This window comes from Stomoxys calcitrans, chromosome 5, assembly GCF_963082655.1.
Source record: "Stomoxys calcitrans chromosome 5, idStoCalc2.1, whole genome shotgun sequence".
Lineage (NCBI taxonomy): Eukaryota > Metazoa > Arthropoda > Insecta > Diptera > Muscidae > Stomoxys > Stomoxys calcitrans.
In genome coordinates, this window is record NC_081556.1 from 68,395,068 (window position 1) to 68,407,726 (window position 12,659).

Below are 12,659 nucleotides of genomic sequence, written 5' to 3' on the forward strand. Positions count from 1 at the left end.
TCGACTACGCATGTATAAATAATACATTATTTATTTTAGTTACAAACAAAGAAGATCTATATAAATTAAAATGTTTTTTTTTTTCGTTAAAAAGATGTGTTTAAAACGGGTACACAAACAAACAAACAAACAAAATAATTAAACGATGTAGAGTAAGGAGAAATGTGGTGTACAGTTAAATACAGTAATAGATTAATTTATATATATTTATAAAAATTGCATTCATTTAAATACATTACACTTGCTGTACGAGTATGAGTGTGTGTGTGTGTTGAAGTTTGTGTTTTGTGAACGAACGAATTGTTACTAGTTTCAATGTTCATTACCTCCAAAATAGAAATATTTTCTTATATAGGAAATTATGTTTGTTTTTGTTTTTCATAATTTGTCCACTTGCATGCCATACAACAACAATGGCAGCAATCGTTCCATACAGTTTTGTGAAGTGTTGCTAATACTATTTATTGAAATTGTTTCATATATTTCTGCTCTGTGCGGCAGTCTGTCTATAACGCAAAAAGTCTAGAGTACGGAATTACAATAGTAAAAAAACGGACTGGAAATCAGTTAAAAATGTGTGCTTTGTTTGTTCACTGTCCTTGGAAGAAGAGCGGGCCGGGGTGGGGGGGTGTTGGAGTGGGAGCAGGGTGATGTGTTTCCTCTTTTGTCGGTTGCCTAAATCGATTTTGATTAGTGGTGATCGTTGGTCTACGTATTAAGTGTCGGTGATGGTGTAGTGGCTTTCGCTGTCGCGGTCTTCACTGTGGCTGTGGTCCGGGATTTGGCGGTTTGTTTGGAACCATTGAGCATTTATCAGTAGGCTTGCGCCTCCTTGTAGTCACTCTGGTCCGATGTATAGTAATCTTCCAGCTTCCATTGCAGGGTCTCGAATGTTGGCCGTCGCATCGGGTCTTTGTGCCAACATTCCAACATGATCTCATAGAGCCGCTGTTCACAATTTGGCGGCTGTGGCATACGGTAGCCATGTTCAACTTGTGTCAACACCTCGGCATTTGTCATTCCTAAAAAACCAAACAAAAAAAACGATGGAAGGGCTTAATTTCGAATCGGATATGTCTCGCCCCCGCTTCACAAACCTGGGTATGGTATGCGGCCATAGGTTACTAATTCTGTTAGCAAAATGCCGAAACTCCAAACATCAGATTTGATTGAGAACTTTGAGTAGTTTGCGGCTTCGGGAGCAGTCCACTTAATAGGGAATCTGGCACCAACACGAGCTTCATATTCATCTTCTTTTATAAGTCTATAAATAGAAGTAGCAAGAAGATTTTAAAATTCAAATAAATTTATTAATAACAACTGAAATTAATAAACACTTTCGGTAATTTTCCTTTCCAAAGTGGAGGGAGACCACGAGCATTTTGTTCATTAGTAAGATTTGATTATTGAAAAGTTACTGCAAATAACTGGCCCTATCAACAGATCGTCGGTAATAGACATGGCAACTATTGGTATACGATTCAAAACGTGGCCAAACTTTCTTTGTCCTATCATCGCTGCGACAATGTCAACATGTCTATCGTGGCTCCCGGCTTGGCAGCTCATTTCTTGTGGCACTTACACATATAGTCTATATTAAACGAATTACGAGTATGTTATGTAGAATATGAATGTAAACCCACAGAGATTACAAAGCCGTTTACTTACAGGTCAATATCACATTCAACCAAATTTCTCAAATCTACAGTTATATTTACATTTTTCGCTAGTTTTAAGCGATTGCAATGACCAATGTGTGCAATTGGATCGATTGCAGCTACAATTTTCTATTGGTTTCTTATTCACTGCTTAGTTTGATAGTCTTCATTCGAAACCGTTCTCGTTCCTACTTCCTTTTCTCTTTGAGACATAGCAACACAACCCCATTGAATGTTTTTCCTGCTAAATACGAAATTTATGGGTGAAAGACCCTAAATTGGCACATCGGTATAAATGCTAGCTATATCCAATATACACCGAACGGAACACTACTCTGATCGGTCCAAATTTCAACGAAATCTGGTAATAAATATGCGTTTTAATGGTTATATCCAAATATAAACCGATTTGGAACATATTTGTCGAAGAATTTGGACAATAAATGAGGCTTAGAATTTAGGTCTATATACCACTACTGTGGTACAGGGTATTATAACTTAGTGAATTAGTTTGTAACACCTAAAAGGCAGAGAGATAGACCCATTGATTAGTGTACAGATCGACTCAGAATCATTTTTTGATTCTGTCTGTCTGTCCGTTCGTCTGTCTGTCCATGTTAATTTGTGTTCAAACTACAGGTCGCAATTTTCATCCGATCGTCTACAAATTTGGTATGGGCGTGTTTTTCGGCCTAGAGACGAAGCCTATTAAAACTGGAAAAAATCGGTTCAGATTTGGATATGGCCCCATATATATGTTCGTCCGATTTGCAGTAATAATGCTATAAAATGGTCATTTGTTACCCGATTCTCTCGAAATTTTGCAGCAAGGATTTGCTAATGAATGTCGACATTACTGCTCCCATATATATGTTCGTCAGATTTTGGGTAATTTATTACAGTTTGAACATATTTTCCTCGTTATTTATTTTTATATATTGACCCACATAGTTATAAATAAATATTTTATTAAATATTTAAGTCCAAAATCTAAAATCTCAAAGATCAAACGGCTTCTTTCGGTTCAGTTTTCGACGTACACCTGCGGAATTATTGAGGTTTACGGCTTCTGGATTAACATGAGCTCTCAATCGCGAGTAATGTTTTGTTGCAACGTGTTTTATTTCTTCGGCCACCTTTTTCACCTCTCACATTCCAAACCAACAATTTGAATTCAGGAATTCGCATTGTACTATTGATCAGGTTAATTGTATAACAAATATCAGTAAACAAAATTTTGAAAATAAGAAAATATGCTCGGCCGTATTTCACAATGTATACAAGCATTTGATAAGGTGTGGCATGCTGGATTAATAAGAAAAATGAGAGATCTTTTAGCAGTAATGTATGTTGATTTTTTACAATCGTATCTCGAGGACAGATTTTTTAGAGTAAAATTGGAGGATTCAAATTAAATTCACAAGTAAGCATAGTTGAGCCAATTTTATATCTGTTATACCTATGATGTACCAAAACCACAAAAAATTCAGTTGTTGCAACCTTTGCCGACGATACCGCAATTCTGGCAGTTCCAGATTCTGAAAGATATATATATATATATATATATATATATATATATATATATATATATATAAATATTATCCAACTTTCGTTTTAATTCGATGAAAAGTACATCATTTATGAACCTACAGCAACTATATCGAAATATGGTTCCATTTGAACCAAACTCGGCGCGAACGTCAAGGCATCTAATACAATTCACTCTTCAAGACAGTAAAACAGAATCTTGGTCTATATAGCAGCTCTATTTAAATACAGTCCGATCTCCACCATATTCGGGAAGGATATGTAAGTGTCTATTACAACTAATTATATCCAAATGGCCACCGTAGCGTAGAGGTTAGCATGTCCGCCTATGACGCTTAACGCCTGGGTTCGAATCCTAGCGAGATTTGCTAGCAACATTCGTGAGGTACTATCCCATGTAAAACTTCTCTCCAAAAAAAGTGTCGCACTGCGGCGCGCCGTTCGGACTCGGCTATACAAAGGGGGCCCTTATTATTGAGCTTAAACTTGAATCGGACTGCGCTCATTGATATGTGAGAAGTTTGCCCCTGTTCCCCTTAATGGAATGTTCATGGGCAAAATTTGCAATTTGCAATATCCAAATATAGACCTATTGTGACCATACTCGGTATGAATCAGAGAACTGCATGAGACCATAAATTTGGCACTCAAATGCCACTTGTGCCAAAGCAAGTGCCTGTTATGCATGCCACATCACAACAATGTTAGCTAGAAACGCTCTTCATATGACAATAGAGCAAGTGTTGATCGAACGATTCAGCAATCGTTCAGTGGATGTGCTTTTCAATTTGTGTGTCCGACATCGTATGTTGTTTGCGAATGAGCACTACTCAGATGAGTGGCATGTGAAGCCAAAGCAGGCAGAGGAATGCTACAACAGATAAACAAACGGCAAAGACACTTAGATCAGCAATGTTCAGCCCTTCACGGTAGCGTTGATGTCAACTCACACGCATTCAGTGTTACCACTTTGGGCTTTTTCTACCTAATTGGCACGGATGGATTTGTAAATTTTAGGATTTGATCGGATGGACGGCCCAAATCGATTTTGGTAGATTTTTAATGTGATCGACAATTTAAATTTTTTTGTCTTTGAGAAATTGTTGCCAAAATTGCGTAAATTCTTTTGTTACTGTGAAATTTGTAAAGATAACTCAATTTTTTTTTTGAAAATTGTGGTCGCTTTTGAATCCAGAAACTGACCCATTGGCGGTGAGATTGGTCATAAAGTCAAAGCTGAATTTGGTACTGATTGCCAACACACTATTTATAGGCTGATCCTAAACTTTCAAAGACTTCAAGGTGTGGTTGTTTTTGCGAATATCTTAGTTTTATAGTGAAAGTTTCGGCAAATAAGCTTCAGTATTTTTATGAAATTTTTTCATTTGTGCTCGTTTTTGTTCTCAAACTGGTTTTATGAATTCAACAGGTTATTGTTTGCGTCGGTCTATTGGCTTTAAAAGACTAAAATTTCAAATATTTCAAAAAATAAATTTTTACCAATTTTTATGAAGTACCATCCACATTCTGCTTAAGATGTTGCTAAGTTCTTTTTCTAACTTCATTTAAATCGATCGAAAATCTTTTTTTTATGGAAAAGATGCCCAGTAAAAATTGCATCAAACTGTTGTCGTATATGCTTATAATTTCCATCATGTCTTTAAAGTCCAAAAATATTTCTAATTTATTGGAGATAAAATAAAAAAAAGTGGTAGAACTAAAAATCAGTAACACGAAGCGATTTCTACGTTATTGCAGTTGTAAACTTTTTTTCTTTCTTTGCTAACTAACTGATGTCAAATGACCTAGCGGCAAACGAAAGTGTACACAGTGAAAATTAATATTTTTTACGATTACTTTTTGTAGATAATAGATAATTTGTGATAAAATTTTAATAAAAGTGATATTCTTGTAGTTTTTCAGGAAAGTAATGGTAAAAAACCTGGATATTTCACTGTGCAAAACGAAGTTAATACCCACCATTTTGCAAACATGACATTTGGCTCACCGAGTTTCATTAAAGATTTTCATACAAAACACATAAGGAAAATATTATTCGCAAAGTCTTTTCATTGTAAAAATATTTTCTTGGAAGAAAATAAAAAATTCAAAAAGTAAATTTTAAAATCTTTTAAATAATATTTCACTGTGCTCAAATCTACGGTCAAAGCCAACAGAACTAACAAATTTCTACCAGAATTTTCGTCCCTTAATCACTCTGAGCTCCGTATCAATTGCCAAAATAACTCTATTGTGAAGTATGGAATTCCAATAAAAAAAAAAAAAAAACGAAATGGTTTTATGAAACATAATTATTTAAAAATGTAAATTTATTTGGATGATCATTTCAATTTTTGGCAAGAAATTTCATGAAGATTTTGGCTTAAAGAAACTTTTAAGGAAGGACTGCAGAAGACTCTTCAACAGAGCAAAAGCCACAAAAGCACCACACGATTGGGACATCAAAAAGGCTGAGCTAAGAAAATATAAGGGCGAGCTGAGAAAGGTTGAGAACAAATTCTGGGTAGCATTCTGCAGCTCCGTGGAGGATACATCTGAGGTCTCTAGGCTAAGGAAGATTCTGTCCTCGAGAAGTCAGAGAATGTATGGACAATGTATGACAAAGAGGGAACACTAGAACTACTCTTTGATACACAATTCCCGGGAAATTCGTCGGAGGCTATTAGGGAAATTGTGTCTGAGCCGAAAATTCTTTGGGCGATAAGAAGTTTCGACTCATTTAAGTCTCCAGGCCCTAATGATGTAACACCGGTTGAATTACAAGCTGTGTTATCAGACACACTGGTTTCCTCGCTATGGAAGGTAATTTTTGACGAAGGTAATTTTCATTCCGAAAGCAGGAAAACCCTACCACACGAAGGCGAACGATTTTCGACCTATTCGTCTGTCATCCTCTATGCTGAAGACTCTTGAGAGGTTGATAGAAACATATCTCGGGGCAAAGATCCCTATATACAATGGTAGCATTTCATGACATGGAAGGTGCTTTCAATAACATAAAGCCGACGTCAATCATGAAGTAGTTGGAGTTTCTAGGCATCAACTCTACCGTAAAAAGTTAATTAATAACTTACTTACTAAAAGATGCATTACGGCAGGCTCGGGATCTGTGGATCTAAAAAGATGAGTCAGCAGAGGAACTCCTCAAGCAGGTGTATTGTCTCCTCTACTTTGGAATATAACCATTAACAATATATTATTGTCTCTGGAAGAAAAAGGTGTAAAAGTGGTCGCGTATGCTAACGACGTGGCAATTGCGGTTATGGGAAGGTTCCAGCACTCTAGGAGATATACTTCAGAAAGCTCTACGTGCTAGACCGAAGAAGTTTTTTTCAGCAGGAGATACTAGTTGCCTACCTGTCTCCTTGGGAGAAGAAAATGTTCCATTTACAGAAAGCGTAAAATACCTGGGTGTTTGGCTGGACAGGATAAACTGCAAATCCAACATTTTGGAAAGGGCAAGAATGGCAACTCTTTCCCTATACAACTGCAAGAGAGCCATTGGCAAAAATTGGGGGTTTAGACAGCGTTTCATGCATTGGGTATATACTGTAGTAGTCAGGCCTATAATGCTATATGGTACTGTGGTCTGGTGGACGGCGCTTCAAAAGTCCACCTTCTGCTCAATACTTAACCGGATCCAAGGATGGCTTGTTTGTGCATCACAGCCGCACTTAGGACGACACCATCTGATGCACTGAATTTAATGCTACGTCTTATGCCTCTAGACATTGTGGCTAGACAAATTGCGGTGACCACTGCGATCTGGATGGTTCAACGGTAGGAACTAGAAGGTATCTTCCTTCTTCTATTCCTGTGGTATCACAATGGACGAAAACGTCTGAGTGTGTCTGTTGGCAGACTGCCGCTTAAACCTAACCTAACCTAGGTTGTCTTTAGAGAGTTTTTCGCTGAAATTTAGTCTTAAAAAATCATTAAAATTTAGTCATTAGGAAAAAATTTATTGAAATTTTTTTTATAAAAATTTTGTCTTTAGAAAATTTTAATTAAAATGTTCTTTTTAAAAAATAATTTTGAGGGTTGTCCGGCCCATCCTGAAGTTTTGCCTTTAGAGAATAAAACGCTGAAATTTTATCTATAAAAAAAATTCATTTAAATTTTGTTTTTACTAAGAATCCTTAAGAAAAATATTTTTAAGGCGGCCTTGGCCTCAGCAAAATTTTGTCTTTGTAGGATATTATATATATGAAATTTTATTATTTGAAAAAAATGCTGACATTTTTTGTTTAGAATTAATTTAATTTAAATTTTTTCTTTAAACAAATTCATTTTCGGGCCCGAAGGAATCACAAAATGAATTGGTGGTGGGTATAAAAATGATTGATTGAATTAAATTTGTAAGTAAAAACATTTTTTTTTTCATTGAAAAAAATTTAAATTTAAAAATAGTCATGATATTTAGTCGTCTTTGTATTTATGAAATGGGAAAATATTTTTTTTCAATATTTGCTGTATAGAAAGGCTTTGTCCCTTATATCATTTTTCGGGGTCATACAAGAAGGCTAATTCCCAATTTTAATGGCGGTTACACCATCATATACACCTAATATAAAGTTGGAATACTTGATCCGAGTTTGTTGTAATTTGGCAGAGATGACTTTTTGACGCTTAAGAACAAAGCATACTGAAATTGGTTGAAATCAGTCCAGATTTAGATATAGCTGCAAAAGGTTTTCTTCCAAATGTCTATCGTTACAAAAATTGTTGACGATGGTATTATAATTAGTTTACATTTTTAGGTTAAACCCTTATCCTAACTACGTTACTGTCAGTTAACGTATCTAAGGCGAAATTGTTAGTAAAATTATAAATCTTTATTTATTCTTCTAGATCAATTTCATCCCTCCTAAAATAATCCTCTCCCGATAAAATACACTTATGTCAATGCTTTTTCCCATCCTCGAAACATGCCAAATAGACCCTCTTTCCAGGATAGACATCAGCACTTCCTTCGATTCAGCTTTTATCTCCTCAATCGACTCGAAAAGCGTTCCATGGAGAGTTCTCTCGAGTTTTGGGAAGTAACACGGAGCCAAATCAGGTCCATGTTTTCTTATCGATCAATGTAAGCCGATCAAATGTAAATCGATCAATGTAAGCCGCCAAGTAAACCGATCTCGGACCTTGATTTTTTGAGCCTCTTATCCGATTTTGCTGAAATTTCGCAGGAGGTGTTTTGATTTCACATACAATAACTGTGCCAAAGATAGTCTAAATCGGTTCATAATCTGATATATCTGGCATACACTGAAGGAAGAATGCTTCATCTCATCAATGAACGCGTTTCATTAGTGTGTTTTCATTTCATTCAATGTAAATTTTCATAAATACAAAGAAATTTTACATTAATGCAATGAAAAGTTTTATTACTGCAAATTTTGTCATTTCATGGTTTCATTAAATGAATGAAACGGAATTGATTGATGGAACGAAAATATTTTTTTCTAAAATAAAAGTAAACTATGTCATTATCGCGATAATGATATATTCTACTATGTATCCTAAAGACATATAGAATAAATTACCAAAAATAAATTATTGAAAAACGTTCAAAATTTAATGTTTTTAATTGGACAACAAATTAATGAAAAGGATTTCATTACCTTAATAACGAATTTCATCAAGTACTTGCCTAAATAGGCACGAATCCCCCGGCCATTCAAAAAAAAATGTTTTTTTTTTCTTTAAAAAAAATAATTTTTTTAATTTTTATCCTTTTTTTTAAATTCAATTAATTGATATACTTTTTAATCTGCAGTCATACTTATTGAGTTATTTCATCATAAGGAAGGCGATGTCGATAGGCTAGAGGATGCGTGCAAGACTACCAAACATGAGATCTTGAGTTCAAGTTGCGGACGCGGGAAAATTGTTTCTAGGGTATTAGTAAAGAGAGAGTGACAGAAAAAAAAACCGAGAGTAATTAGTAAACGAACAAAACAAAAAGCAGCGCGAGCCGAACAAAGGAAATTATAATTATTAGAAAAAATTATTAGAAGAAAATAATTTATTTTCTATTGATGGAATGAAACTTGTTCCATTAATGCAATGAAACTCTACGTTGGTTCCAAAACAATGACTCATTTCACTGCATCAATGTAAGAATTCATTGCGGTTACAAAGGGTTTCCTTTCAGTGTATAAACCGATGTCGGATATTGACTTCTTAAGCTTCTAGAGGGCGCAATTCTTAACCGCCCAATAATTGTGCCAAGAATGGTCCAAATCGGTTCATTACCTGATAAAGCTGTCATATAAACCGATCTCGGATCTTGAATTGACTTGGCTGAAATTTTGCATGAGGTATTTTGCTTTGACTTGCAGTAACTGTCCCAAGAATTGACAAAATTGGTTCATAATCTAGTATAGCTGCCATATGAACCGATCTTGGATCTTGACTTCTTGAGCATCTAGAGGGCGCAATTTCTTGGCTGAAATTTTCCATGAGGTGTTTTGTTTTGATTTCCAACGACTGTGCCAAGTATGGTACAAATCGGTTCATAGCGCCATATAAATATATCTTCAGATTTGACTTCTTGAGCTTCTAGAGGCGCAATTATTTGGCTGAGATTTTAAACGTGGCCCATCTGTATCTGTAGATGTATCTCCTATATATTTAAAAATTTCATTAAAAAAAGGGTCAAAGGCGATCCATGATGGTGGGTAAATATGATTCGGCCCTGCCGAACTTATGGCGCTTTCATTTGCCACTTATAAGGTCGTAGCCACTGCATCACCTTTCTGAACACCTCCGAGAAAGATTATCAAAATTGGTAAAGGTTCGTGTAATATCGTCCAATTTAAACTTATATTGTATGTATAAGGTATTATTTCCCTTACTTTCCCCTGTTTACATTTATAAACATAAGCAGAAATTCTATTGTATAATTTATGTTAAACACACGTTTTGTGCTAGTTTATTCGATCTTGATAATTTCGCTCTCATTTCATAACGGCTCATAGTACAGCTCCGATATTTGGAAAAGTAACGTAATCAAGTATTCTCTATTGAGATTCATCAAAACATGGACATGGAAGGTGCTTTCAATAATATAAAGCCGACGTCAATCATGAAGTAGTTGGAGTTTCTAGGCATCAACTCTACCGTAAAAAGTTAATTAATAACTTACTTACTAAAAGATGCATTACGGCAGGCTAGGGATCTGTGGATCTAAAAAGATGAGTCAGCAGAGGAACTCCTCAAGCAGGTGTATTGTCTCCTCTACTTTGGAATATAACCATTAACATTATATTATTGTCTCTGGAAGAAAAAGGTGTAAAAGTGGTCGCGTATGCTAACGACGTGGCAATTGCGGTTATGGGAAGGTTCCAGCACTCTAGGAGATATACTTCAGAAAGCTCTACGTGCTAGACCGAAGAAGTTTTTTTCAGCAGGAGATACTAGTTGCCTACCTGTCTCCTTGGGAGGAGAAAATGTTCCATTTACAGAAAGCGTAAAATACCTGGGTGTTTGGCTGGACAGGATAAACTGCAAATCCAACATTTTGGAAAGGGCAAGAATGGCAACTCTTTCCCTATACAACTGCAAGAGAGCCATTGGCAAAAATTGGGGGTTTAGACAGCGTGTCATGCATTGGGTATATACTGTAGTAGTCAGGCCTATAATGCTATATGGTACTGTGGTCTGGTGGACGGCGCTTCAAAAGTCCACCTTCTGCTCAATACTTAACCGGATCCAAGGATGGCTTGTTTGTGCATCACAGCCGCACTTAGGACGACACCATCTGATGCACTGAATTTAATGCTACGTCTTATGCCTCTAGACATTGTGGCTAGACAAATTGCGGTGACCACTGCGATCTGGATGGTTCAACGGTAGGAACTAGAAGGTATCTTCCTTCTTCTATTCCTGTGGTATCACAATGGACGAAAACGTCTGAGTGTGTCTGTTGGCAGACTGCCGCTTAAACCTAACCTAACCTAGGTTGTCTTTAGAGAGTTTTTCGCTGAAATTTAGTCTTAAAAAATCATTAAAATTTAGTCATTAGGAAAAAATTTATTGAAATTTTTTTTATAAAAATTTTGTCTTTAGAAAATTTTAATTAAAATGTTCTTTTTAAAAAATAATTTTGAGGGTTGTCCGGCCCATCCTGAAGTTTTGCCTTTAGAGAATAAAACGCTGAAATTTTATCTATAAAAAAAATTCATTTAAATTTTGTTTTTACTAAGAATCCTTAAGAAAAATATTTTTAAGGCGGCCTTGGCCTCAGCAAAATTTTGTCTTTGTAGGATATTATATATATGAAATTTTATTATTTGAAAAAAATGCTGACATTTTTTGTTTAGAATTAATTTAATTTAAATTTTTTCTTTAAACAAATTCATTTTCGGGCCCGAAGGAATCACAAAATGAATTGGTGGTGGGTATAAAAATGATTGATTGAATTAAATTTGTAAGTAAAAACATTTTTTTTCATTGAAAAAAATTTAAATTTAAAAATAGTCATGATATTTAGTCGTCTTTGTATTTATGAAATGGGAAAATATTTTTTTTCAATATTTGCTGTATAGAGAGGCTTTGTCCCTTATATCATTTTTCGGGGTCATACAAGAAGGCTAATTCCCAATTTTAATGGCGGTTACACCATCATATACACCTAATATAAAGTTGGAATACTTGATCCGAGTTTGTTGTAATTTGGCAGAGATGACTTTTTGACGCTTAAGAACAAAGCATACTGAAATTGGTTGAAATCAGTCCAGATTTAGATATAGCTGCAAAAGGTTTTCTTCCAAATGTCTATCGTTACAAAAATTGTTGACGATGGTATTATAATTAGTTTACATTTTTAGGTTAAACCCTTATCCTAACTACGTTACTGTCAGTTAACGTATCTAAGGCGAAATTGTTAGTAAAATTATAAATCTTTATTTATTCTTCTAGATCAATTTCATCCCTCCTAAAATAATCCTCTCCCGATAAAATACACTTATGTCAATGCTTTTTCCCATCCTCGAAACATGCCAAATAGACCCTCTTTCCAGGATAGACATCAGCACTTCCTTCGATTCAGCTTTTATCTCCTCAATCGACTCGAAAAGCGTTCCATGGAGAGTTCTCTCGAGTTTTGGGAAGTAACACGGAGCCAAATCAGGTCCATGTTTTCTTATCGATCAATGTAAGCCGATCAAATGTAAATCGATCAATGTAAGCCGCCAAGTAAACCGATCTCGGACCTTGATTTTTTGAGCCTCTTATCCGATTTTGCTGAAATTTCGCAGGAGGTGTTTTGATTTCACATACAATAACTGTGCCAAAGATAGTCTAAATCGGTTCATAATCTGATATATCTGGCATACACTGAAGGAAGAATGCTTCATCTCATCAATGAACGCGTTTCATTAGTGTGTTTTCATTTATTCAATGTAAATTTTCATAAATACAAAGAAA

General features: G+C 35.3%; 1 protein-coding gene across 6 annotated transcripts in view; it reads right to left on the reverse strand.

Annotated features, from left to right (window-relative positions):
• Positions 1-368: 368 nt before the first annotated feature.
• The window catches only part of LOC106080671 (uncharacterized), a 176,469-nt gene continuing 164,178 nt past the window's right edge, over positions 369-12,659 (reverse strand). For all 6 annotated transcript variants that reach the window (XM_059370605.1, XM_059370604.1, XM_059370607.1 and 3 more), the window contains 2 exons: positions 1,098-1,264; positions 369-1,022 (listed from right to left, as the gene is read on the reverse strand). In XM_059370605.1, the coding sequence (XP_059226588.1) occupies positions 814-1,022; positions 1,098-1,264 (376 nt within the window). In that variant the 3' untranslated portion in view covers positions 369-813. The remainder of the gene's footprint in view (positions 1,023-1,097; positions 1,265-12,659) is intronic.